We start from the raw sequence: 27,893 nt of genomic DNA, 5'->3' as shown, positions 1-27,893 counted from the left end.
CACACACACACACACACACACACACACACACACACACACACACACACTCACACACATACATAAATAATTAAAAAGCTTTATTTGAATCCACAGATTGCATTTGTATCCTGGATTCAAATATGTACAGAGATTATAATATCTAATAGAATCTACAACTGTTTCCAGTCATGATCTGGTTCATAAATTTGTAGTTGTTGTTTGTTACAAGCCGCAACATTGATCTGATGTTGTTTTCATCTTGTGAGTCTTTGTGTTTCCAGCTAAATGTGGCCCTGGAGCCTGTAGCAGGAACTACCACAGAGGTGGTTTGGACTTATTTTGTCACCATGATAGCGCCACAACCGTGCAAGTTGCAGTCACAAAACTTTACAGGTGTTGAGATCAATACGAAGGCCAAGGTTGAGGGTGCTGGGAGGGAGAGCAAGTGTGGAAGGGGCCCCCTACTTTACGCACCAGTTTGATACCATCACCAGGTGTTCTGATCAAGTCTTGTTTAAAGGTTTATGATGTCAATATTGTCCAAAACACATGTAACCTCTACTACATCAACAAAGGCTGTTAACACACACACAGTTTCATAATCCACACAATGGAAAAATGCTCTGGTGCAGAATACTCTACCTGGACTCCAGCAGCACAGTAATCTGCTGGGTCGGAGAACATAATGATCCCCTTTGCTCCAGCTAACATGGCGTTTTTCACCTGGTGGAGCAAGACAGACAGAGACGGAAAATGTTATTTATTGCCGTCCTTTTTTTTGTCTGTGTGGATCACAAAATACGGGTGATTGGTTTGACATTGACGAATTGCTTAAAATATTAAAAGATGTGCACAAATGAATGAAATGTCTAACTGTATTCAGCAGCTTTTTAAATGATATCTTCCATTACATTTAACCACAGGTGTAGTCCTTTAAATTATAATATTCAGTGAATGACAGAAATCCTTTAACTGGCAGTTTCATGTAGAATCAAGACCAAGACTTTCCATACCTTATTGCCTCTGAATATTTTTCCATATCGGACAATGACAATCTTCCCAGTAACACTGATGTTCATCTCCTTCTGTAACTGGAAAAAGTCTTCTGTTCGACCATAGTTCACATACACCAAATCCCCCTGGCGAGAGACAGAGGGAAGAGACATCTTAGGTTATCAGATATCAGGTGAGGTAATGTCTAAAATCCTCGTTAACTTTACTTTTACTACTGCTGGGAAGATGTATTTAAACACCCCTGTCAGTATGATTATGTTGTTTGTATGTATGTTGTACCTCGGGTTGTCCTTTGGCAGAGAAGGCACTGTATGGAGGCACAATGTTAGAAACATCTTCATAACCCTCTGGAACTGGCTCAGCCAAGGAAGTGTTAAAAACCTGTGAAAGAAAGATGAAATGGCCCTTTATTATATTTAGTAAATGCTTTACAATGTGTAATGTATCCACTCTCAACTCTCTGGGAATTAGGCAGAGGGGGAAAGTATCTACATTTACTCAAGTACTGCACTTGAGCACAAAGTAAAGGTATTTTACTGCAATACAACTGAAAGCTGTACTAGCTACTTTACAAATCAAGATTTTTTGTCCCGGATTCAACTATTACTATTTCACTATTAGATGATCAATTAATTAGCCGATTGATATCTTAATACAATTTATAAAAAATGATGATAGTAATTTTCATGCAAAAATGCAAAACATCACGTGTCCATCTTGTCAAATGTAAGGATTTGAAAATCAAATTTCACCAATTTGTTTCCCAAATACCGTGATGTCGCAAGGATATTGTTGGGTTGACCAGTGGTGCTTTTGCATAAATAATCATCAGTAATGTGAATATAATGACTAAGTGGATAAAATAATACAGCAGTCTGGTAAGTTCAGAAAATGACATCACTTCAGTGTAATGCAGCCTTTAAAACAGGGAAAACACTTATGCCATAGAACATCATCCAAAATCATCCAATATCTCGTCTCATATCACGATTTAGATCTGATATATTATTGATATATGGTCCAGTCGTAAACTAAAATGTTAATCATGACTGCGTTTCCTGAATGGATCTTAGCAGCATGCTGCAGTATGGCCGTGTAGTATACCCTGGTCTGTTTTCTCCTGTTTGCCTCTGTGCCGTATCATTATCTGTACTCATAAGACACATACAGAGAGATTTATCTCGCCACAAGGCTATAAAAGGACCTTGGACTTGATTGAGCTGTCTTGCAGTGTTGTGTTGAGGTGGAGCAGGAGCAGAATGCAGCAGTATGTGGCTGTATTTCTCGTGTGTCTGTATGAGCTCCACTTGCACGCTGCAACTTTGTTATCTCCCCCAAACGGACTGAGAAGTAGTTGGACTGAATTAGTGTTGTTGTTCATGTGCGTGAGAAAAATCACAATCCCTTTGAACTTATGATCAGCAGGGGTTGAGTGTGGAGAATGGAGTATTTCATCAGAGAGCTTCAAGTGGGGAAATGGGATAGTATCACAATAAGTTTGGCAATCATTACACAAAAGCATTCATTTAAATTAGTTTCTCTCTGAGAACACAAGGCATGCAAATGGTCATTTTTAAATAATTTAAGTGGTAGCTGTGATTACAATAATACACCAGAAACAAGCACAGAGGTGCGATGTAATGATTACATGTGGGCAAAACATGCTTTGCTTTCTTGTCTTTGTTTTTTTTAATGTATTGATCTTTCTCAGCTTGAGTGCATTTGACTGGATGTGTCCGTGTTCTGTGCAGTACCTCACTGCCAAACTCATCAACTATCGAGATGTAATTCGGCTGTGATTTGTTGGGATAGGACAACAGCACATCATAGGGCACCATCTCCACCGTGTCCAGTCCAAACTCCAGCCACTCTTTCCTGATCTGCTCTGCGTATCTTAGATTTTGCTCTGTACCAGCCAGGTGGGGGAGTCGTGTAAATTTCCTGTGGAGAGGATGTAAACAGTTAGTCGCGGGGCTAGCAGTCGCTTACAGAATGAAACATGTTGTCTTTAGAATGGCTGGGGAAAGTGAGAGCCTCCAATGCATGCAAAGCTGTTGTTCTTGTTGTCTGACTTCAATTGAACACAGCATGATGCATATATCTAAAAAGCCTTTCTAACAACGATTAATTTGACTTTGACTGGCTCTGTCCTTTGTATTGAAGTGTCCCAGTAAGTCATGACAGTGTGACAGTGAGCCAGCATGCACAATTCCAGGAACCTGAAGCTGAAGCAGCTACATGGAATCCAGCCACCATTCATTTGATGATATAAACCTGTGCTTTTCTTGCATTGACATGTCACAGTAAGTAACATTTTAAGTAACAGTGAAGTGTAAATTATTTTATCCAGGAAAGCCCCAAATTCAATTTGCCTTTTGGCCACCTCAGACAACCATGTGTAGCTATAGGCTATTAGTCTGAGTACTTTTGTTCAACAAAAAAAATCTTCCATGTGTGCAAGTAAAACGTTTGGCCTCTTGGTGGAGTTGTAACATGAAACATTAGGGGATCACTGCAGTCTTTAGAATGCATCCCTGTATGGCTGAAAGTCGGTGGACAGGAACTCCTCCATGAGAGTTAAAGTATATTTTCTTTCCTGTCAAAATCTCTTTTAAAAGAAGACTACTGTGTTTGTCATTTGGTTCACTTGTGCTGATGGACATGACAGGTTAATGTGTTCGTCGTGCAGTTTACCTGAGGTGTTGTCTGATCTGGTCCGGCTTCATTCCCTCCAGTAACTCCTTCAGATATTTGCTGGAAGTACTTTTGTTTGAAGTGTTTGGTTGTGTTGGCTTTGCAACCCAGCCTACAGCACACGTACAAACAAAACACAGTGCAGACAGTTACTGTGTTACATGCAGGATTTCTAAGTGTTACTCGCTGCCCAGTTGCTTTGCATTGTGTTGGAAATGATATGTTAAATGGAGTTGTGGTTATGGACAGCATGTGTTAGTCTGCAGTGAGCAGGCAGACGTGAAATGTGTCAGAGTAGTGACAAACTAAAAGCTCACACACACAACAACATACCTTCAAGACTCAACAAAAATCAGCAACTGCCTCTACTTCCATTTATACACTTGTCATGGTCAACTTTCCCCCGTTCTTTTCATTGTTAAATAATGGACTTTCATTCATTATCAGCAAACACACAGAGTACAGTAGATATCCCTTGCAGATTGAAACTTACTGCCCAGTGTAAGTTTCTGTTGTGTTGTCATGTCTTACCTATGATGAAGCCCAGCAACAACAAACCCGTCACAATCACACTCCACTTGATCCACCACATTAACCTGGACTCCTTCCTCATTGTTAAGCTGTACGTCCCAGAGGCTTCCACGCACCGGCACGGCTGACTCTGCAGAGTAGGCTCGCAGAGATAGTGATAGAGATAGAGAGTAATTTGTTAAGTAGTGCACAGTGGAGGCATGGGAGAGTGAGAGAGGGAGACAAAGAGAGGGAGGGAGGGAGGGAGGGAGTGGGGTAGGTGACTTTCTGTGTCTGGCAAAGACAGAGGCAGTGAGTGACAAGTTGCAGACGAATACAAACAGGGAGCCGGTCATTAGTGGTATGTTTGGCCAGTCGACTGATGACTGTCTTTTGCACCCTGGCCATTTATGTGCTGACTCAGTAATACTCAACATGAGACAAGATGGCCAAGAATCGAGAATCCAGCCAACAATAAGCTGTAAAAGTCATAATTCAGTGCAGAAAGGAGTCATGAATGAGTTTCTACAGACTGACACTGAATCTGCAGACTCAGCTCATATAGAAGAGGCGTCTTACAGTAAAGAAGACTCATGATGGATCAACATCTTAATAACAGACTTTATGTTGGTTTTTCCTAATAAGTGAGCCGTCTCATATTGCAATTACCTCAAAGGTCTGTGGAAGTTGACATGTTTTAACTGGCACTAAAATATAGCTGAAAAAAGATCATAGAGGAAAAATAGAAAATCGTAGCATATTAACACAAGCTGCAGAAGCTTTTATTCATATACGAAAGTAACAAATTAGACTCATCGCACATCCGTGGAATCCCTTTTCTACCAACAAAAGACAAGCATCAAAGTTAGACACAATATAGTAGAAACACTCACATTAACTATTTGGACTCACTAAGTCAAAATGATGAGATACTGAGTGAAACATTTCACGTTGAAACTTAGAAAGTCAACCTTCTGACTAGTCAAAATGGACTGATTCATTTACTTCAAACTTAAAGCACTGGTGTATATATTACTGTAGATAATCAGAAATATTTTCCCACACTAAAAGACAAAAGAGGCTGTGTAATCAGAAATATTTTCCCACACTAAAAGACACTAAAAGAGGCTGTGGTTGTGCTCGACCTCTCATGGTCCTGTGAACAGCTGTGTAGGGTGGAGGATGGCTCTTTCATGCAGTGGGCTGGAGCGTGAAGCCGGGGGGGGGGGGCTCTCTGCCCTCAGGAATGTGGGGAGGACACAGACCACCGCTCTCGCTCATCCTCAACACGCTGTGTTTCTGGAGAGAAAACTTTCATTAAGCCTGCAACCGTGAGCTGGTATGGGGAGTTGGATTTTGATTTAATTTGAAATGTGTTGTTTGGGTACCTAAGTTCTCCTGAAACCTGCGACGGAGTTTATTTACAGTTACATGATCAAATGAGCACGACGTAGGGTAATGATTAAATTATAAAATGTAACAGCAGATTAATGTTCTGCGGCGTTTAGGCTCATGCCAGCTGTGTGATTGAAAGTGTATGTGTGTATTTGGGCATAACAGAGTATGACGGACTCTTCTGCTTGATTTAGGAAGCATTTTTTTCAGGCAAGTAAAGTTTTACTATATTGAGAAATAAACCAATTTAGAAATGTCAGATAAATGTTTTGTGAAAAGATAACGTTTCTTTGTAAGTTCACAAAAGTTACATGTACATTTATTTAAAATATTTCCACAACAACAACATATACCTTTACTATTTGACGATATTCAGAGGATATTTTGTCTTTTGTGGGGTTTGAACACAGATGCTCAGGGCTTCACACTTCTGGAACATAAAAAAAACATGTGATGGATGGAGCTATCAGAAAATATGTGGTGGATGGAGCTATCAGAAAATATGTGGTGGATGGAGCTATCAGAAAATATGTGGTGGATGGAGCTATCAGAAAATATGTGGTGGATGGAGCTATCACAACACGTGTCAGCAGGAAGAAACCCAGTTTGTTATGTTTGGGTTGTTATCTTTGTACACTAAATGACAAAAGCGTGATCAAAAACAGCTGCTGAACAGACTAAAGTGAGATTGTCTTGTCAATTACTAAAGACAAGGATAAACTTTGATATTTGCTATATACTTGTGTAAAATATAGTTGAATGCTGTAGCTTTGAGGTTTCCCTTAATGTTGCCCGTTGTGGGTGCAGGTGTCCACATACTTATTATATTTTCATGTTTTTTTTCCCTCCAGCGTGTCCATCAGTTTGTAAATCTCTGGTCCCATACAAATCTCCTCTCCTTACAGCTTCAGCTGCATTTCTTTCTTAAGACACAGGATGGCGCCGACAGCCCACAGAGATGGCTCGATGTAGGCTTCTTGGTGCACTTGCAAGGTACTTACACTTGCAGTCATGTTGCTAATTTCTCCCAAAAATCTGACAATTAATCTACAAATCTATAAACTATATAGCGATATCAGAGATTAACACATTGGTCAGAAATAAGCATTATCACCTCTGAAGCATTGATTATATTGCTTTTGCCACATTGAGGTCACAATGAGGCAATCAATAAAGGGTTAATACGGTGTAATGAATGCGTTTATTATGATTCATAAATCATTCAGGGATGCTCTATAGATCAATTATAAGACATTAATAAGAACACATTTGTGATCAGCAGATTGTGAAAATCCCTTTGGCAGATATATTCCTTTTCAGTTTGTTGAAACAAATATTGGAAATCTGCTCTCCCTATAAGTGAATAAGTCATTTATAAATCATCCTGTCTATTCCAAGTGTTAATTAATTAGATGTTAATAACACCTGCAATAAGTAATCATTGGTCTTACCTGTCAATGGGATTGTTCACAACCTCATTACCCCAAATTTGTTCTTAATTAAGACTATGGCGCCCTCTAGTGACAGACAGGAGCAGTGTGGCGTGATGTTTATTGTTCCGGACGAATAAAGTGAACCAACAAAGTCACTTCTATTCAAGATGTTTTAACGACGCAGCTCGCCTAGCGTGCAGGCCTGCGCACTGAAACGAGATGAGGGGTAAGATATGTCCTCCTCACCGCTGAGACTTGTGGGGGGGGGGCCCGGGGCGGCCGACCGCGGGGGCGGGAGGGGAGGCAGGGGGGGGGGGACAGAGCGCACGCCGGCCGGTCTGTGGACGCTGCAAACAGGCAGTCAGACGGACGCTGAGCTGCAAGGGAGGACGAGCCTTTACCTTCTCAGCCACACACACACACACACACACACACACACACCGAGGTGTTGGTGGAAAAGTTCGCGGCAGCTGCTGAGCCAGTGAAGGCATCATGACTGTGTCGTTGCGGAGCTGGGTCGCCAACGAGGGAGGAAAGCACTTTGTCCTGGTGGGGAAACTTTTGTCTGTTGTGTTTTACATCTGTTCGTGCTCCACTCATTAGAGGAGACTGTTTGTTTTGCCCGCAACTAAAACTTCTACCAACTTCCATCCTGAGGAGGCACTTAATGAATGGACTCTCAGTCAGTTTGCCAATGCTCTTAAGTGAGTTTATTGTATCTTATGTGCTGTATCCATACACCCTACTACAACCATTATATGCCATGGTTTTCTTTTTTTGTTAAAGATCAAATGTAAATCTTGAAACATAAAATGTACATGTAAATGTGTGTTTCTATGTCTTGGTGATGAAAACAAGGATGTATCTTAGACTATACTGTCCATTCTGTGCTGTGTGTGTGTGTGTGTGTGTGTGTGTGTAGATGCTGTGGCTAGGGGCGAACACCTGGCTCTTCCTGAAGACCTTCCTGCTGTACTACACTGGACAGCAGTATCACTACCTCTACAAGATGCTCGGGGTGAGACTCGACAAATTTACATACTGCACACTGCATTTATTATCAATGCTCAATACCCAATACTTTTAAAATGATTATCTTTAATCCTAATTTAAACAAAAAGTCTGCCCTACCACCAAACTACGGGTTTGTAACCTGTGCTGTCAGAGGTGTTGAGGAGCTAAATGTTTTAGATATCAAAGTTATTAAAGTTTTTCAGATTCTGTCAAAGTTTTTTGGATCAGTAAACTGACAATCTTTGGAGATAGACAAGAAATGCTGTCTTTACCTGCAAGTTAAACTCTTCCTTTACTGTATATTTGTGAAAAGGTTCAAACAATACTACGTGGACCGTTAAATAACTAATATGTACAGAACAAAGGATTTGGTTTGAGGTATGAAATATTAAGTTCATGTTGTTTACTTATTCCCCCAATACAGACATTTGACTCGTCACAGTCGGAGAAGCACAGGTGTAAACAATAAAATAAAGGATGGCTGAATTCAGGGTCCCGGTTGTGTGCGTGCTGGCTGAACATCACACTGACATCGTTAATGTTATTAGTAACACTTGAGCTTTTCTCACTCATGATGAGTCAAAATGTTTGCTGTGAAAAAGACCAACGCTGGGTCTGAAATCACCCCCCCCCCTTTTCCTATGTAGTTACTATGTTTTATTAGTTCAGATGGAGGAAAATCATGGAGGAAAATCAACATCGAGCTTCTTTAAAAGCTATATTTCAGTGGAGCGCCTTCGTAGCCGTGTGAATGCAGCGCATGCTACATTACCGACAGTTCGATTCCAGCCTTCGAACTGTCAAATGAAGGCAAAACAAAAGTCTTAATAATTGCAGCCTCAACAGTGACACTCAAGGAGAATAAATATTAAATATAAACTAAATTGGACCCCAAATTGGTCATGTGACACTTCCTGTGACTTCCTAGACAGTTTTTCGTAAGTAAAGGGACTAAATCTTTGTTTTTGAAGAAACATGCTGCTCCTGGCTTCAGAGATTTCTATTTATATCACAGGAGCAAGTTTTGTGATGGATGGTCGACTGTCACATGCAATTAGCCACAACTCTGTGTGTTTGTGTGTGTTTAGAGGTCGGCCAGTCTGTGCCGGTCCAATAGTGACGCGAGTTTGGGCACACACTCACACAAGCTCACACAGAATCAGAAATTCAATTTTGATGCGCACTGACTCATGTGAGCGTTGGTGTAATTGTTGTCACAAGTTCATGTTAGTGTGTGTGTGTGTGTGTGTGCGTGTGTTTTTGTGCCAGAGAAAATGTTCCTCACCTCCTGAGAAAATCACACAAATGCCACTGACTGTCCAATCACCTGAGACTTTCTAAGCTCAGACGCTGCCTGTTGCTGTCCACCAGCTATTTGCTCCCTAATTTTCAAGACATGTGTTCGTATTCAGTCAGTGAAGAAAGTGCGATATAAAAATTGATTGCAAGAGAGTTGTGTGTAGTATGGAATAAAAGAAACAGCATGTGTGAGCTATTCATGCTCTGCCTGTACAGTGGGAGGCACCAGGGAGAAAGGGGCAAGTATGGGCACGCCGCTAGGCTTTGACTGAATGCCTTGCCGGAGGGCTTAAGTTTACGTGTGTATGCGTGTGCGTGCGTGTGTGTGCGTGTGCGCGCGTGTGTGTCTATGTGTGCACATGCAAGATTGAGATGTATTTTGAAGCTTTAATGCAGCTGAAAGGAATTTAGATTTATCTTCAAAAAGCATCTTCTCACATTCACCTGTATGGTTTAGTGTTCGTGTGTGTGTGTGTGTGTGTGTGTGTGTGTGTGTGTGTGTATTTTGGTAGTTTGGAATCTACAGACAGCAGGATATCAGATATCCTGCTTGTGGTTTTGCCGTCAGCTACTTTTGTATGGAAAGCTGTGTTGAGTGAATGTGCTTGGGAGGTTTTTAAAGGGTAAAGGTATCAGACTTTTAAGTGTCGACCTCGACTCGCTATATGTAGATTCTCACTCTGACGTGTTTGTGTGCTCCATTCTTATATTTCAGATACCTTAAAGTATGCCTTGCACCTCTATCTGTTTCAGTCCAGGTTGTTCTCATACACTGCTCGTAGCTGTAACTCCCGAAAGTAAATAGTAAATAGTCATAAGCAACTTAAAAGATGCTGATATGTCAAGCATCTTGGTTAACGGCCATGAAATTCAACACTATTGAATCAACATGAACTCAAACAGCCCACATCCACTGTTCTTAGTGAAGTAACAAACTCTTTTTTTTACCAGCCACCTTTTCAGTCTACAAAGGGTTAGAGTTAAATACTCACAAGATTCGGGGATGGAGTACTTCTTAAAATGTTGGACTGCAGTTTCACACATGACCTGTCTCTCTATCTCTGATCAACTCACTCACTCACCTTCATCTCTCACACTAGTTTCTTCGGGGTAATCGGAAGAGACGGCACCAGCGGTGCACAAAAGAGGCTGCCAAGAACAGGGTTCAAATGTGCTGAGTTTAGTCGACGCCAAAGCACATCCAGTGTTTCCGCGTGAAAACATCTGTGATTATTGAGCTGTAAGCTTGAGATTTGTAAAGACAGATGGCGGACATCGCTCCCATGTCACTTCAGGTAAACTGGTCAGGTGCCGTGTCCGCTCAGATGTTCTGAGATGTAGTAGAAATGCATAATTAACAGTTATTCATTTGGCAGATGCTTTCGCACAGAGGGACCTACAAATGAGGTGCAGTTTACGCCACATTAGATCAAGGAGAAGCCTTTGAGAACAAGTGCCTTCCGACACACACCTGACACAAGTGGCCACGAGGCTTGCAGGTACATGAAGTAGAGAAACTACAAGAAAGAGTGACAAAATAAAAAAGATACTCTGGGCGGTGAAAGGCACAGGAATGCTGGTGTTTTAATTACAACCGGAGGTGAGTTACTGCAGTGCGGCCCACTGATTTGGCAGTTGCTGCAGCAGCAGTGGCTGTGACACACAGCTCATGGAGGCAATTAAAGTACTTTAGCTATTTCTTCTCGGAGTCACAACTCAAGTCAATTCTGACACACATATTTTTGGATTCAGTGTGACTTAAAAACTTCCATGGATTGCCATTATAGTATCAAATAAATGTTCATGAATCGGCATAGAAAAAAAGATCCCTACAACTAGGTTTTCTTCACTGACAGTTGTCTGTACATCCATCAGTACATTGCATTAAGGAACGGTTAATTGTGCCTTTTATTTGCTCTGGGAACAAAATCAAACAACAGGCGCACAGTGTCCGACTTTAAAATCCCTGGTTTATTGGAGCAGGAAAACAAGGAATTACGCAAACTTTCATGCATCTGTCTTTGCGCAGAGTTGCTTGTGTTGGATGCAGAAACAATAATGAACTAATCTTTTTATATAAAACTTACTTTTGACATATAAAATGTTGTTTTATTTCTGATTGATTATCATTTAAAATTGATTAACCTCTGTCGATATCGATTTTTATAAGGATATCTTGAGTTCTCTTTTAAACAGTTAGTCTTTGTGTGTCATAATCCCAATCAAAAACTAAATCAGTGTTCTGTTTAAAGGCAAAGCCTCAGAAGAGAGACGGATAAAGGAAAACGATTATTAGCCTTCACACTGAGAAGGACAAAGACGGTTTTCAATAGCCCTGTGTGGCGTGGAAGTCATGCCTCAAACCCTCAGTGTGCACTTTGAATAGTCCAAATCTGAATAGGAACAGCTCAAAAGTGTGTATCTTAATCCGCCAAAGCCTTATCAGGCTGCATCAGGCCCCATTTCAACAACCTGACTAACAGTGTGTGTGTGTGTGTGTCTCTTTCTGTCTTTCCCAGCTAGGGCTGTGCATCAGCAGGGCGTCTGCGTCCCTGCTGAACCTGAACTGCAGCTTGGTGCTGTTGCCCATGTGTCGCTCCCTGCTCACCTTTGTCCGAGGAACACACACGGTAAGAAAGAGGTGGGGATGGAGTGAGGAAAGAGGGATCGGAAGAATGGGTTCATTGAGTTAGAAAAGTGGGCGGCTACACCAAGTTTATCTTTTGAAAGACGTAAAGTTGAAGGATTTGTATGTAAAAATGCAAGAAAACGGTTATACTTTTGGTGCATTATTTGTAAAGTAAATGTAGTAAGGGGAAAAGGATAAGTTGAAATTGAGTTGTGCGCATTGTATTTCCCTTGAATCCCAGCCAAGAAGATAATGCTATTGTCTGTGTTATAACACCATATGCTCCTGTAGGTATCGAGCAGAGAGACTCGCAGACTGCTGGACAAGAGCAAGACCTTTCATGTGGCGTGTGGTGTTTCCATATGCATCTTCTCCGGTAAAAACTAATCACCACAGCACATATTTCTTCATGTATCACAGTGTGTGTGTCAGTATGTGTGTGTGTGTGTGTGTGTGTGTGAAGTCTGGATAAATGGACCCAGGCTGCCTCAGCATTCCCGGCGTACCAGCTGTGATGTCCCTTCAGCTATCATGTGTTTTTGCTGTCTAGTTATGTGTGTGTGTGTGTGTGTGTGTGTGTCTGTGTTGTTTCTCTTGTGAGTCTCCTCTCGTGACATCATGGGAGCTTCTAGCAGCCGTGTGTCCGCTGGCTCTCTGCTTTACAGGCTTCCTCCTCTGATTCATTCATATCTGTACAGTAACACGTGACTCTCTTGTTCTCACGAAAGAGACGACCTAAGTCAGCACTAGCCACCGATATATATATACAGTATATATAACCCCATGCTGTGTGCTTTTCCTCACAGTGATCCAGTCATTGTGTAGAGATCCTGTTGCTGCTATAAAGATCTATTGACCAGTAACATCGTGACAGTGGCTGATGAGTGTTGGGATGTGGCTTGTAGAGACAAAACTGATTTTCAAAGCCTCTAAAATTTCAACAGGGACCTCTGAATTACAATGTCCAACAACTCCTCCACCAGACAGCATGTAGAGGAAGACAGAATTGATTTCAAAGGCATTCTTCAGCGATTTAGTATTTAGTTTATTTACATTTAGGGGAATCGAAAGAGACAGATAAAAAATGCATGGTCAAAATCAAAGCAGCAGATAGCATGACTTTAGTTTCTAGTGTGGGTCAAACTCCAGTAATACTAGATCCTACACAGGATGCAACTCAATCTAGGCTATCATAGTATATGATGTCTGCATGGTAAATGTGCATGTCTTGTTGCTAACATGCTAATAATGACAATGTGAACATGCTGATGTTTAGCAGGTTAACTGTTCACAATGTTCACCATCTTATCTTATCTTGTGACCCGATGATGAGGAACACTTTGTGCCAATCCACCCAAAATAATTGGGATTCGTCCTCTGTGCCAAATTTCATAGCAAACCATGAAATAGTTGCAGACACATCATTGCAAACGTTGAGATATTTCAGGCTGGAGCAAAGCGGTGGACCGACCAAACAACATTTCCGTCATTAGAGCCAATAGAACGATCTGGCATCTGTTCTTCACAATTGCATCATCTGTTAGCTTAAGTCTTATTTCATCATTACCATTCACTTCCTCAACTCTTCAACACCTCACACACACACACACACACACACACACACACAAAGCTCTCATGTTCTAATATCAGAGTTCCACAGCTCTGAGACAACAAATGACAATGAAGACGGAGAGACAGCAGGAGGGAGACATAGACACTGAGAGAGGAAAGAGAGGGGGGGGGGGGGGGGGGGGGGAGTAGTGGGAGTGAGAAAGGATGTGAGTGAGAAAAAAGGACCCTTGTGTCTCATGATTACGCCCTCTAATTCCATCAGCTGTCGAACGGCTGCATGGTTAGCCTATGATGTCAGGGAGGTGTGTTTGTGTGAGTGAGTGTGTTGGATTGTGTGTGTGTGTGTGTGTGTGAGTGTGCCAGTGAGTCAGGAAGAATGTTTTGCTGACTTTCTGCTGAATAGACAAAGAGATGCTTGTAGGAGTGTCCACTAGCAGTTCATTTTGACCTTTATAATTAAATGTGTGTGCGTTTGAAGCAGAGGAGCTGTTCTGTTGGTGTCTGTGCACAAAAATGTGTGTTTTAAATCAGCAGTGTGTAACCCTTTCTCTCTTCTTCTGTAGTTGTACACGTGTCGGCCCACCTGGTGAATGTTGTCAACTTCAGTGTAAGCTACTCAGAGGACTTTCCTGCTCTCAATTTGGCTCGCTACAAAGGAGAGGTGAGACACGAACACATGCAGATTTGCACTTTATACTTGTGAGGACCCTCATTGAGTTGATGCATCCCATGGCCCTCTAACTATAACCATCACAACGACATGTCTAACCCCCCTATCTTACCTTGACCCTCAGGCCCAAACGCATTCATGGTGTTTCACTCAGTTGTGCACATGAAATTTGATGAAAGTAGTTGTTTGAAGAATGAAAAATAAGGAACTTGAGAGGGAAATATCAATCCTGCACCTCACCTCTGCACAACTGACCAAACATAAAGTGAGCAATTCTTTATTGTTTGTGTTTCCTTCTCAGGACCCCAAGCTGATCATTTTGACCACAAGTAAGAGGAACTAATCTTTCTTATACAGTGTTGCGTAAAGACAAAAGATGTGTGTCTGCATGTGCATGCTGGTATGTTTTTTCTTTTTGTTCTGGTGAAGCAGGGTAGGTGGTAAATGTGTTGCAGATTAGTGTGGCTTTATGCCAAGAGGAGAGGAGGTCCTGCTGCGTTTAGTCCTGTCTTTCTCCTCTCTGTATCTTTGCTGTTTAAGTGGGTAAAATAAGTTATTGTAGAAAAAAACAGAATTGCTTGCTTGCTATTAAATTAAAGTTAAATTATGAGGAAATATCTAAGTTAGCAGACTTCTCCCTTTACATGTGTCTCATGTGTATGTGTCCTGGGATGTTAGTTTGACTTTGTCTCTGCTCACTAATTGGCTGATTCTCATTAGTCCCAGGAGTCACAGGCGTCCTCTTGGTTCTCATCCTCTTCCTGATGTTCACATCCTCCTCCTACTGCGTACGGTAGGTCAACCACACCACCATCTGTAAAAGCTTCCTTAAGCCTAAAGATCACGTTTTATTTGTCTTCTCAATGCATGCGTGAGAGAAAACCTTTTTTGGATTTGTTCGCTACGTGAGCAACTTTCATTGGAATGAATGGGAGCCATATTGGAGCCTTTGGTTTCTGTGCTTACGCAAATGTGTCTCTGCCTCTGTGTGTATGTCTTTGTGTCAGGTCTTTCATTTCTTCTCTTTTTCTTTCTGTTTGAGTTTATCTTGTGAGAGAGAGCGATGAATATAGGATGGAAACCATAAAGAGACATGCTAACAGATGTCTGTTACAGAGCAAACCCTAGCTAAGTGCTCCACTCACAGCTCTGTCATTACTCAGGTCAGAGCGGGTCACACATGAGCCCATGCTGGTTTGTGAGACCTGAAGTGTGTGTGTGTGTGTGTGTGTGTGTGTGTGTGTGTGTGTGTGTGTGCAGTTGTTGCAGTTGTCCTTCAGTAATTGAACAGAGGCTTTTCCAGACCACTCAAGGCTTTAGATAAGAGTTGGGGTTAGTGTTGTCTGGAGAGGTGGGATGAAGGCCGCCGTGCACCAGAAGAATATGAGTCACAATGATCCAGTGATATGAACACATATTAGTGTGTATATAGTGACATAAAATGAAAATTGACATAAAATAACTTTAGTTTAATACCTTTAAACCTCTAATAGTTTATAATGCATCTCTTCAATCATAATGTATTTTTTTTTAAATGAGAAAAAGAAAAGAATAAATCAATAATGCCTAAAGTTGTTTTTTTCTGCGTTTATCTAACCTTTTTAATTAATTTAACTTTGGTTCGTGGAAAATGATTTAAATCTATTGTTTTATGTTTAGCCCCAATCTATGAAAAATTGGACTCGAACCCAAGATCACAGTAAATATAAGGGCAGTTTTAATACATTTTTGCAACTCCTCATCAACGTCAATGGATGATGAGGCATTGACCGCCTAACAGGGTTGAACATACATTTTGATTTAAATTGAAGCAAGCTGCTCAGTCCTCGTGGTGTCTCTGTACTGAAACGTGTGCAAAGAAAACAAACATGAAAGAAGTGGCAGTAAAAGAGGATCAATACAGGGTTTGATGATGATCAGTATTTGCAGTGTTTATTAGGGGGGGGGGTCTTTGTGTGTAATGACCCCTTTAATATTGACCTCTGATGTCCTGCTTACTCAGGCTCTGAGCCGGGAGTCTGGTCCTGAACAAACTCTGACCTCGCTTTCTTCTTTTGTTGTCTGTGCTCTTTTTGTTTCTCTCATTCTGTTGTTCCCTTATATCATGTTACAATGTTATTATTCCTCATTTACATCGATTTTGAGTCATTTAATCTCTTATAAAACATCCTAGGTGTGACATAGAAGTAAGAGTTAATTTGAAAATAATTACACATTTTGCTATTTTGCCTTTTCTTCCCCCAGGTTGTCCAACTATGAGATCTTCTGGTACACACACAACCTCTTCATTGTCTTCTACATTATCCTTATGGTGCACATGGTCGGGTAGGTCTAGAGGCGTAGCTATCTACGTGTGTGTCCGTGAGTTTGTCTCTGCATGATCGGTGAGTTTTTCTGCACTGTTAGTAGTTTGTCTCCCTCTCAACCACTTCCTCCAGAGGAAAAGATAAGACTTATCTTCATATATGAAAGTCAGCAAATATTGGAGATAGCTGGAGACATTTCCATCAGCAACTTCAGACTCTGACTGAAACGCCATTTCATTTCTTGCTCTGACAAAAGTAAAGCGAAGTTTTTCATGGGAAATCAGTGTGCAGGAATTTCTTTACTTACCTCAACTGTAGAAACAGGGTTTGCTTGCACATGACTGCTCTCTTTTTGCAGTGTGTTGAGTTGTCTTGTATTTAGTGTGGTTGATTTTTTAATGACAGCCTGTATCTATACGTTGAAGCCTATGTGAAACGGCAGTATTTGTTTTTGATATTTCCTTGCTGGCAATTTCTTGTTTCAGGCTGAACACACAAAAACATACAAACACAATCACACTTACTTTACAGGAGAGTTTCTACTACACATGATCTGCATGCCTTAGACATTTTGAATGATTGGTATTGCCATTCCAACATATTATTGCCAACTGCACGAGTTAGTCTGTATTTCATTATATCAGGAGGTCTAAATGTGGCATTTAAAAGGAGATCAAAATGCTCCTTTTGGATAATGTGAACAGTCATATTTACTTAATGTTCTTTTTCTATAACCACACCTCAGAAATCCTAAATGTTACTCTAAAATAACCAAACTATGTGAATTTTCTTTTGTGTCAGAGGAGCTCTGAAGTATCAGACCAACGTCGAGGCCCACCCTCCAGGCTGCCTCAGAGCCAATCAGAGCAGCGCAGAGCAGCAGGGCGAGGAGCTGGAGCAGGGTGAGGATGAAGAGAGGAGATGCGGAGAGGAGGCTCACTTCCAGCCACACTACCCCCAGGTCTGTGTGTGTGTGTGTGTGTGGTTGCGCACGTGTTCGTACCTCTTAAGTATGTTTCTGTTTTGTAGAGGGTGTGTACGTGTTGTGTTGAGTATTTGGGAGGTGTTGGAGGGAGTTGGTCCTGTTTATTAGAGGTGCAGTGCTGTAAGGGAGGGGCAGGCATCCTCTTTCTACATCAAGGCCTGTCTTTGTGTGTGTTTCTTCCTGAGTGTGTGATTATGTGTTTGCACACGGTCGTTAAGCAACAAGCTGGTTCCATAAAATCCCCCTTAAACCCGATTGTGCTCTGCAGGGTTTACTGGAGTTGTGAGCAATTAGTCTGCGACAGGGAACTGCCAAGAAAAAGAAACAGAAACACTGCACACGGTGATAGAAGGGTCCAAATAATTTTGCACGTGTTCTCATGAATATACTTTCTTTTGGATTCAGAGCCCGCTTGTGTTCTTCGTGAAACAAGTCGGGAGAATACAACACATAGATACAACATAAGATTCCCAAAGCTTCCAGGTCTAATGTTGCACTCTTTTGATGTCACAGATCGTAATGATCGACCAGCCTAGTGAGAAAACTGTTTTAGTCAGCCTCCTTTTGTCACATTTTTTTACATTTACGATGCGTTCATTTGGCAAAGAGAACTACTTAAGTGGGCATAAATCGGTGGCAAAATGGCTGCAATCGGCTAGGGATCAGTCACTGCATCCTGTGCTTAGCGGCACCCACAGCGTTTGTGATTGGTTCACTGAACCAACACTGAACCAACACTGTCACAGCCATGTGGAGATAGCTCTGGCTATACATCTAGTTGAAATCCGAATTTAAAACTCATGCTATGTTCAAACTACAAGCGTCAAAAGCAACAAAACAGCCCAGCGAGCCGCCGTTGAAGTGTTGGTCAAGCGTAGTTGATTAAGTTATGTCGTTAAATAGCACTGGGATCTGGCTAATAGCATATTTTAGATGGAACGGAACAGGGTTAAACAACAATATATGATTGGTTGAAACTTTACTGTGTCATTAGAGCGCTGATAAAAGTTTGGACCAGCTGAACCTTAATTTGTAACCCATTACATAGAAGTATTTAAGAAAAATGCTGACAGAGAAAACTACTTGTTTACTTTAGTAGCTATGACCGTCAGGTTTATTGGTCATGTGACTGTAACTATGACTCCCTAAAGTAACGATATCTGAACTGTGCTTTTCAACTTGTCTGCGTGTCTCTCTGTCTGTTTGTAGACATGGCTTTGGGTGTCCGGTCCTCTCTGTCTTTACTGTGCCGAGCGTTTCTACCGCTACATCCGCAGCAGCGACCCTGTTACCATCGTGACAGTCATCCGGCACCCTTGTGACGTCATCGAGTTGCGCATGCTTAAGAAGAACTTCAAAGCTCGTCCCGGACAGGTGAGAGGACATGACATGTCCAAACATTTTGTTTTTGGTACATCTCAGTTGTATTCATCACTTTACTATTTATTTAATCGTAGGATGTTTTTGAGGTGAATATAAATTCCTCCGCTGTAACTAAGTGAGGTTATTTTAAGTAAAGAGGTTCATCTTATTCTTTCTGATGTGACTCCACCTTTGTTTCTCTCCATGTGCTCCCTTTCTAATCCTCTCCCCCTTTCTCTCTCTGTGTCGTCCTGCTGTCTCTCCATCCCTCCCCTCTCATTCTCAGTATGTTGTTCTTAACTGTCCAGGTGTCTCTTCATTCGAGAACCATCCCTTCACGCTCACAACGGTAAGACTTTATGTAGCACATTCCTCACTCATGACACAATGCAAACACACACACACACACGTCTATATACTCACACACACATATGTTTCTACAGTTTCTTAAACTTTCTTCCCCCCGGCAAAGAACATCCAGTTCTTTGTCTCTCCCAACGTCCCGCCCTCCTCTGCTGCTGGCTGGCACTTGAATGACAGCTGGGTCGCCCAGTAATATTCTGCTCCACGTTATTTGTTAGTGTTTTCACATTTAGTCCAGATTGTATGAGACAAAAGCAGAAGACAAACAAACAACTTTCTGTTTAGTCAGCAACTCAGCATTCAGGAATGGACACACACACGCATACACACACACACACACACACACACACACATCAGCGTGTGCATGCCTATGCCTGATGTGTTATGGAGCTTTGAGGAGGAAGGCAGGGAATCACACTGACAGAGAGCAGACAGACCCCTGAGGCTAGTCTGCCAACAGGAAGGCTTAGTGTGTCTGTGTGTGTGTCCATGTGTGTGTGTGTGTGTGTGTGTATGCATTGTTACATTTATTGAAAAGAGTTTTAGCTGTGTACTGTGGATGTCCACTGGGTTGTGTGTGTGGATGCCCGTGTCTTTGTGTTATTTGCTCATGTATGTTAGTGTTTCCTTGTACTCTCCAACAACTGAGAGTGTGTGTACTTGTATACGTGTGTAGTTTTTTGTTGTTGTGACTAACTGTCTGCTTGCTAACTCCTCGCAGTGTCCCACAGAGAACAAGGAAACTTTTGGCATCCATCTTCGAGTCGTGGGAGACTGGACTGGTGGTTACACACACGCACACACACAAACACACACACACACACACACACACACACACACACATTAATTTGGGGCGACCGTGGCTCACTGGGTAAAGAGGGTAGTCTGGATGAATATAGTATAATAAAATAAAAAAAATAAAAACACACACACACACAAGGACACATTGGGATGCTTACATAGGACAATATGTGTAGTAACACACAGAAAAATAGGCACACACACATTTTCTGTTCCCTATCAGAGTTGACAGGATGTAAGTCCTTTTGTCCCTTCTCTCTGGGGAGGAAGCATTTCTGAAAAACTATCACACACATAGAAACATATTTCTATTTCTCTTTGTCTCTGTCTTACTATTTATGTATGTTTCACCCAGTTTTATTGGTTGGAAAACTGTATTCGCCATGCGTGTGCTCACACACACACACACACACCTACACACACACACACACACACACACACACTCACATTACTCAGTTAATTAACATTTAGAGAGCTTGTAAAATTTCAGCTAAAGAGCTGGAAAAATTTGGGATGTTTTTGACTTTAAAACCTTTTTGCTGTGTTCAAGGACTTTACACACACATGCAGCATGTCAGAGAAAAGGAAAAGTCAATAAAAAAAAAACACTAACCTATATCTTGCACTTTTTTATTTGACTGCATCAGCTGCATTGGTATGCAGAGGACTCAGAGGTGATCACTTCTGGAGGAAACCGTGGCCTTTACGACATATGCACGTCTCTACTTGCTACTGTACACATACACACACACACACGTTTTCAGAACACAGGAAAGGAAGTGGGTCTGTTTGTGTTGGCCCCTTAATCTTCCATGAACACAAGTTGTAAGGAAACACTGGAAAGCATTGAGTTGGAATGTAGAGACACCTATCATGTTTGCATGATACTCTTTATGACCATGTCCATTCTTAGAGAGTTAGATCAGTGGGTGAAGTAATGAGAAATACAACACCTCTCCTCTCCTCAGAGCGGTTCACACAGCTGTTACTTCCTGAACCAAGGATGGACCTGGAGATCCTTCCCATGGTGCAACAAAGGAGATACCCAAAGTACGTTTGTGTGTGTGTGTGTGTGTGTGTGTGTGTGTGTGTGTGTGTGTGTGTGTGATGTGGCTGACATGATTTCTCATGAAGGCTCAGAATCACAGAGGGGTCAGAGGTTTTGACCTCCAGACCTCTGACCCTGTGCTCTTCCTGGTCTGTGTTAGAGAGAGAGAGAGAGAGAGAGAGATAGAGAGAGCGAGAGAGATGAGTTTGTGACAGTAAACCCCCCCTCTGTAAACTGGGCAGAGGTGTGTGACGTTACCCACTTATGGTCAGAAGAAGGGTTAGGGTTGATTTCCATTTAACTGGTGTAGTTCAACTAGTGTAGAATGCATATTGTGCTTATTTAATTCTAATAAAGTGCCACTAACCCTAAATTCATTTCAATGAATTGAGTCAAATTTGTACAAGTGATATTACTTAACACTGAACTTCTCCAATATGCTTTTATTTTGTTTCCAAGCAAAAACAACAGGTAGACATTTGGGAAAATGTGCAATATCTGCAATATTGAAACCAGTTTAATGTTAACGTTAATGTTAGTTTCTGTTCATCAAAGTTGTCAAACCGGTATTTGTGTATTTTTGAATAGAAAGTGAATAGAAAGTTCTTAGTGTTACTGAGCACAGCGCTTGTGATTATGTGACAGTAACGTTGAGCCAAGCTTCACTTAGCCCTGTGGTGGGTGTCTGGGTGTGTAACGGCTGCTGCAGCAATACCAGCCATTTCCTGGGCTCAGTTTTGAGTTTCATGTCTCGTGTTATCTGAGCAGATTTTGGGTATATTTTTTTTTTGTGTTTGACCATGCTTGGTATTTTTATATCTGTCCATTTAGAGTGTGTGTGTGTGTGTGTGTGTGTGTGTTTGTGGGGTCAGACAAGCTGCACCCAGACTGTCTGATTTCAAATGCAGGATGTTTATCTGCTAATGTGTGTTTGTGTTTTTGTCCCCACTGTGCGTTCAGGCTTTACATTGATGGTCCCTTTGGAAGTCCATCAGAGGAAGTGTTCAACTACGACGTCAGTGTTTGTGTTGCGGGTGGAATAGGAGTCACGCCGTTCGCCTGCGTGCTGCACGCTCTACTGTGAGTTATTGAAAACAAACAAACAGACAAACTGATAAATGAAGAATTGGAGCAAGCGTTAATTTGTTTCTTTCTCTCTCTTCCCTCCTCCCTGCTCTACCCCTCAGTGACGGCTGGACGGGTTTCAGGTTGCAGAGGTTGTACTTTGTGTGGGTCTGCAGGGAGCTCCAGTCCTTCTACTGGTTTGCTGAACTCCTGTGTGCTCTTCATCACAAGGTCAGGACAAAGTCTAACAAGCTATACTGTAGCCTCCAAAATATAATGATTAAAACGTGCGGGAGCTAAACTGTGGTTCACGATCAAGTTTGGTAATTTTGTGTGCTTAAATGTCAACATTGTGTCAAAAGATTCACTTTCACAAAGGACTTTTGTAGTTATTTGGCTTTTAAAAAAACAACTAAATCACTGCTCCTCAAAATGTCTGCACATGCTCTGCTTTTACTGTGAATTAAGCCAGTTTACCTGCAAAGATAATCTATTTGATACAGACATCCGGGACTAGCAACGTTCCATTCCTGTGTGTGTGTGTGTGTGTGTTTGCTCCTATGCTTGGTCTTCCTCAGGTCAAAGAAAGTTTTCCGGGTTTTAAGGTGAAGGGAAAGGTCAGAGGTTAAAAAGCGTAAAAGGCTGCAGATTAGCAGGGGAGTCGTTACTTTGACTCATAACAGTAAAAGTTTATATAGAAATATGGATTGATCAAATACTAAACACTCCTAAAGTATCGATCTCTGCATAACTCCAACTCAGAGTTTACTGTCAATTATTTGTTTGTGGCAAATAACTTCTTTACTTCTACTGAAACAGTCAGCAGAACAGATAATATATTTTATAAACAATATAAATGAACAACTTCAGGTTTTTATAGTGATATTGAGTAACAGACTGTTGTTTGTTGTATTTCACGCCATCTTGTGGCTGGTTGTGACTTTACCTCTCCTCTATCAGAAACAAAAGGAATATTTGTTTGTTATGTGTTATATATTTTATCCCAAATATCACTGTGTTGAATGAGACATAATGCATCACAGAACCACTAAAACACTGAAGTTTCCGTGCCTGTGTTTGTCTTTTAGCTTTGGCAGGAAAACAAACCGGACTACTTTAATCTGAAACTTTACGTCAGTCAGACAGACAACCTGCAGGTAGGTGTGACACACACACACACACACACACACACACACACACACACACACACACACACACACACACACACACACACAGGTTTTTGTGTTGATCTTTTCATTTCATTGTCCGTTATCTCTTTTTATTAATCCATTGCTGGTCAGTCTTTAATGATTGAACCCACTAGAGGGCAGTGTATGACAGACAGAGAGAGAAGCTACAGCAGTTTACTGTCTGTCTGTTGCTGTCTGTTGCTCTCTCTGAACTACACAATATTTATTGTTTCAGATTGTTTTAGCACAATCACGTCTATTGCAAACCATTTGTTTCAAACGTCCCACCTTTCCTTGCTGTGGCAAACTGCTATTAGAGACCATGAATTGGAGGCCTCAATAAAGACAGAGCAATAAAACATGACCTGTTATGAGAACATCATTGATTGTGTCAATTGTTTGGCCATATTTTATATCAGCAGCTACCGAGTGTTTATTAAATGATACGTCATTGAGCTCAAGCCAAACTCTTCAGGATCTATTCAAAATGTCAGACATGCACGTGGATTATGTAGAACCCTAATTCAGGTTTGTTTGACTCACAAGCTCCACTTGCTAGTTTTGTTTGGTCATGTGACCAAGTATTATTTTCTCTTTGTTAGTATAGTAGTGAATATCCCCACCTGTCATATGCGGGAGACCGGGGTTCAATTCCTCGACGGGTAGAACACCCTTTTCCACAGCACGCTGCCCCCTGAACAAGTGTACGAGGAGCCACAGAACCAGTCCGTCCTCAATCTGAGGCTTGTGAATTAGGCGCAACGACCCATGTAGTGCTTTCATCCATGTTTATGTTTCGTGCTCCTGATTCAGGAGGGTTCCTGCTCTTAGTCTGCTTAGTGTGTAAGATAGGCCGCAGTAAAGGCAGGAAATCATATAACACTATTGTGTGTTGCCTTACACCTGCACAGAAAGATCCTGACCCGCATCAGAGCTGCTCTGTGAAAAAGGATTGACCAAGGGGATTAACTGGCTGACCACAAAAAAGATGATAATACTTTGCCTGACCTTTTTTCTCACACCCATGTCCTATAGAAATGTCTTGAGATACAGTTTACTGGGCTCAACCAGCAGGCTTTTGCTTCTGTCTCCTCTTTATATTGTAGATGTATATTGTGCTTTAAATGTAAACATAGTTACCTATTAATGGAAAGTAAAACAACATTGTCAACACCGTCTTCTGCCATCTACACAATACATGAAGTAATAATATAATAAAAATAATACTTTGCAACATACAGGAGCTCAGATACATGTAATGGACCTGGTGTCTGATGGATCTATAAGGGAGATTGAAACGATTTTGATCTTCTATCAGTAGCGTACTTGGCTGATACACAAGCAACCCATGCAGCTCATTATTTTGACTTATCATGACAGTGTGGGATCTTTAAAGCTATAGATGTCAACAGTGCTTTTGACACATAAAATAAGATTTTATGTGTCATCAATCTGCTGCTGCATTGTTTAGATGTCCCTAGTTAGGAAGATTTTAAATGTATCATGAAGGACAATGTTCCTGAGTTACTGCTGGATTTACATTTGCTTAAAAACATAATCAACTGAAAAAGAGATAATATGTCAGTGTTGTGTTGGCAGCTTGTTTTCTGTTGCCTTAAAATGACCAAACCAATCAGGTAACACTGGGATGTTTTTGTTATCTACCGTATTCTCCAGAGCATGTCTGAGGAGAAGTACCGTCCACTCACCTCGAGGCTTCTGGTTGGTCGACCCAGGTGGAAGTTACTGTTTGATGAGATTGGGAAGACCAATAAGCAGTGAGTAGAGTGTGAACGTCCTAACCTGACCCGCCAGATAGTTTGTTACACAGACACATTTGTAAAGCCGTCATTGAAAACTGTAAGAAAAGGCACTTTCAAAAAGAATATGTGGCAGGTGATTGGATGAATCATCTGTATCTCTCTCTCTCTCTCTCTCTCTCTCTCTCTCTCTCTGTCTCTCTCTCGCTCTCTCTATCTCTCTGTGGTTTCAGTAAGCGAGTCGGGGTTTTCTGTTGTGGACCAAAGGGAATCTCCAGGACTCTCCACAAACTGTGTAACTCAGCCCGATCCTCTGGAACAACCTTTGAATTCAACAAGGAGTCCTTCAGCTAATCGAACATCAGAGCTGGTCCTACACTTCAACCTCACTGAAAAACACTGACATAATATGAAACTGGCCACAAGAACTTGAATATTCATGGACTGTATTATTATCTCATATGCATCTCCGCCCATGGTCACAAAAAGGCCCAGCAGGACAAGACCTTAACATGCAGCTTTAGGCCTGTTCCTCTCTACAAACCAGACCGACCCCCAACTGACGGCTCTAAAACCTTCAGCTTCAGCATCTGATCCAATCAACCTCTGAGAAAAACTGAAGAGACCAGCCCACTGTGGATTCTCCACTCAGGATGCTCTGTGTTGCTGAAGTTGCTGTTGGATTTCATCTTTTCCCCGACACACCCCTCTGTGTAGTAAATTTGTTTTCTCATGCTGGCGTGTACTGTGAGAAAGAAAAACATCTGACATAACCTGCAATTCGCCGACCACAAACACAACAAGATAACGATACAAACAAGAGGGTATTCATCTTAAAGTGCACCAGGGCTGAAACATCACGCACTATTTTCGTGTCAGCCAAACATCATTTCATCTTTACTTGACACCAAACGAGCTCTACCGACCAAAAAGCATCTGTATGTCCCACTCATGGAATCAGGCTTTGCAGCATCTTTAGACTCCCCCCGCTGAGAACACTTCCTGTGTCTGAAGTATTTGATTGGTGTGTGAGACCGTCACTCATTGGATCATGCGGTGATTGGCTCCTATTAGAGGAAAGGGGTGGAACCAAAACGCACACTTGATTTGGTCTTTTTTTAAATGTTGTTGTTCATCTGTTCGCTGTTCATGTATGTGCATCAAAGACCTGTCTTCATACAAAGCAAACCTACACTACACCTCAAGCCAGTATTCTTAGTTAGTTGTTTTTACAATTTATTTATATTTTTTAAAGTTATTTTATGTTATGTGAAAAAAAACTTCTGCGGGGCTTTGGCAATTTCTCAACAAAGTAAGTGTCTTGTCCTTATTTTATACATATCTCCAGAAAGGCAAGCAGTTACTGTAATCAGGAAAGAGGAGGATACTGGTGAGTTGATAACAATCTATTTGTAAGTTTAACAGCACATTTGTAGTAGTTTATGTTTCAGAGTCAACTATTATTTAAAAGGAAATGTGCCAAAACTGGAAACAGCAGATGTTTGCAAACAATCAACATCTTGATATTTCTGTTGTTGTGACTGAAACAACGGTATTCTCCTAAATTGTGCTTAATAACCATTTATTTAGCATTTGAAATTTGAATATATTTACATGTTGCACAGTACGTCTCTTTTCAGAATTGTCCTCTTTTTTAAGAGCAACCCAAAGCCTGACATACAGGAGATTTTCTAATCATTATATATTGATGTAAGTGGGAAATATTATTTTTTTTCCAATCCTGGAAAAATGTACGTTATTATCACAAATATATAATTCATATTCACAAGCATATACTCAAGAAACAATGTCATTTTGTCAAACAACTTTGACTGTTTAGTGGCATGAACTACACCTAGTTTAGTTCTGTAATCTGCTTACTGAGCTACCTCTACTATTGTGAAACTGAGTCGGTTTTTGTTCAAATTAGCAATAAGATATGAAGTTGACACGACAACCAAAAGCAACTACATCAGTGAGAATGTGAAGTAGCCATGAATTAAACATTGGTACTCAATATACAAATTGCTAACAAACAGGCGCATAACCAAGAGATGACAAAAAAATCACAGAGAAAAACTGGATCTTATTTGTCTGATTTGAATGCAGCATGTACAAACTCATGATTCATCTTTCTTTGCATGATGCCACCTACATTGTCTTTGCTTGTGGAAGATCACAGTCCTCTTGGCACACTGTGGTCCTTTAGCACCATCGCTAACACACAAGAGAGTGTGTTGGAAATTTGGTCGGTGATTTCACTTCTGTAAAACCGTTTTGCACTCAAAGACACTTACACTGTATATGATGAACTGTATAAAATGAGGTAAATCTGTGGATGGTTATACTTGTTCATTCTCTTTTTCTGAGCAATCTTAATGTTTATAATACATCTTGAAAGGCAGTTTGGCTCTCAGTTACGACAAGGCATTTTTACTGATGAAGAGTATTAGGGGGCAAATAATGGGACTTTTACAACCCGAGCAGTCACTACAGCTACAGTACTGCAGACCTGAGATTATCTAAAATTATTAATTTCCTACTAACTTTTCCTTGAGCTAACGTCAATGCAGTTTATTTGACTCTACCTATAGTAGACGTATAGTATTTGCCTACAGTGTGTGGCTTGTGCACAGAATAACAGTTACACTATGAATTTATTTTAATTATGTATCAGGATGTTCTGTGTTTCGTGTCAGTGAGGAAAGTCAAGAAAAAGGGAAGAATATCCACACCACTGCTGCTGTCATTGACTGCCGAGTAGTTTGTGTAAATAGACAGTAAATGTACTCAAAGTCACAGTA

The 27,893-nt window shown here is 41.2% G+C and overlaps 2 protein-coding genes across 6 annotated transcripts in view; one reads left to right on the top strand and one right to left on the bottom strand.

The window, feature by feature from the left end:
• naalad2 (N-acetylated alpha-linked acidic dipeptidase 2) overlaps positions 1-4,392 on the bottom strand; it is an 11,943-nt gene extending 7,551 nt beyond the window's left edge. For both annotated transcript variants that reach the window (XM_031860486.1, XM_031860487.1), the window contains exons 1-6: positions 4,219-4,392; positions 3,688-3,799; positions 2,748-2,934; positions 1,273-1,374; positions 993-1,118; positions 622-702 (exon numbers count right to left, since the gene is read on the bottom strand). In XM_031860486.1, the coding sequence (XP_031716346.1) occupies positions 622-702; positions 993-1,118; positions 1,273-1,374; positions 2,748-2,934; positions 3,688-3,799; positions 4,219-4,300 (690 nt within the window). In that variant the 5' untranslated portion in view covers positions 4,301-4,392. The remainder of the gene's footprint in view (positions 1-621; positions 703-992; positions 1,119-1,272; positions 1,375-2,747; positions 2,935-3,687; positions 3,800-4,218) is intronic.
• Positions 4,393-5,478: 1,086 nt separating this feature from the next.
• On the top strand, positions 5,479-27,757 carry nox4 (NADPH oxidase 4). Of its 4 annotated transcripts, none has more exons than XM_031861296.1 (19): positions 5,479-5,536; positions 6,498-6,585; positions 7,948-8,043; positions 11,858-11,968; positions 12,259-12,343; positions 14,103-14,200; positions 14,511-14,538; positions 14,930-15,002; positions 16,454-16,534; positions 17,317-17,476; positions 18,710-18,874; positions 19,149-19,211; positions 19,947-20,007; positions 20,995-21,076; positions 22,035-22,154; positions 22,262-22,370; positions 23,228-23,296; positions 25,007-25,107; positions 25,323-27,757. In XM_031861296.1, exons 3-19 carry the CDS (start codon positions 7,948-7,950, stop codon positions 25,441-25,443), a joined length of 1,623 nt encoding a protein of 540 aa, XP_031717156.1. In that variant the 5' UTR covers positions 5,479-5,536; positions 6,498-6,585; the 3' UTR covers positions 25,444-27,757. The 4 variants fall into 4 exon arrangements, with proteins under 4 accessions (XP_031717156.1, XP_031717155.1, XP_031717154.1 ...); XM_031861295.1 differs by having other exon boundaries at positions 5,502-5,536; positions 6,444-6,585; XM_031861294.1 differs by having other exon boundaries at positions 5,533-6,585.
• The last annotated feature ends 136 nt before the right edge of the window (positions 27,758-27,893 follow it).

Source organism: Anarrhichthys ocellatus, unplaced genomic scaffold (assembly GCF_004355925.1).
Source record: "Anarrhichthys ocellatus isolate YVR2014 unplaced genomic scaffold, GSC_Weel_1.0 scaffold24, whole genome shotgun sequence".
Classification (NCBI taxonomy): Eukaryota; Metazoa; Chordata; class Actinopteri; order Perciformes; family Anarhichadidae; genus Anarrhichthys; species Anarrhichthys ocellatus.
The sequence above is the reverse complement of the archived record's forward strand: the minus strand, read 5'-3'. Positions and strand labels throughout refer to the sequence as shown.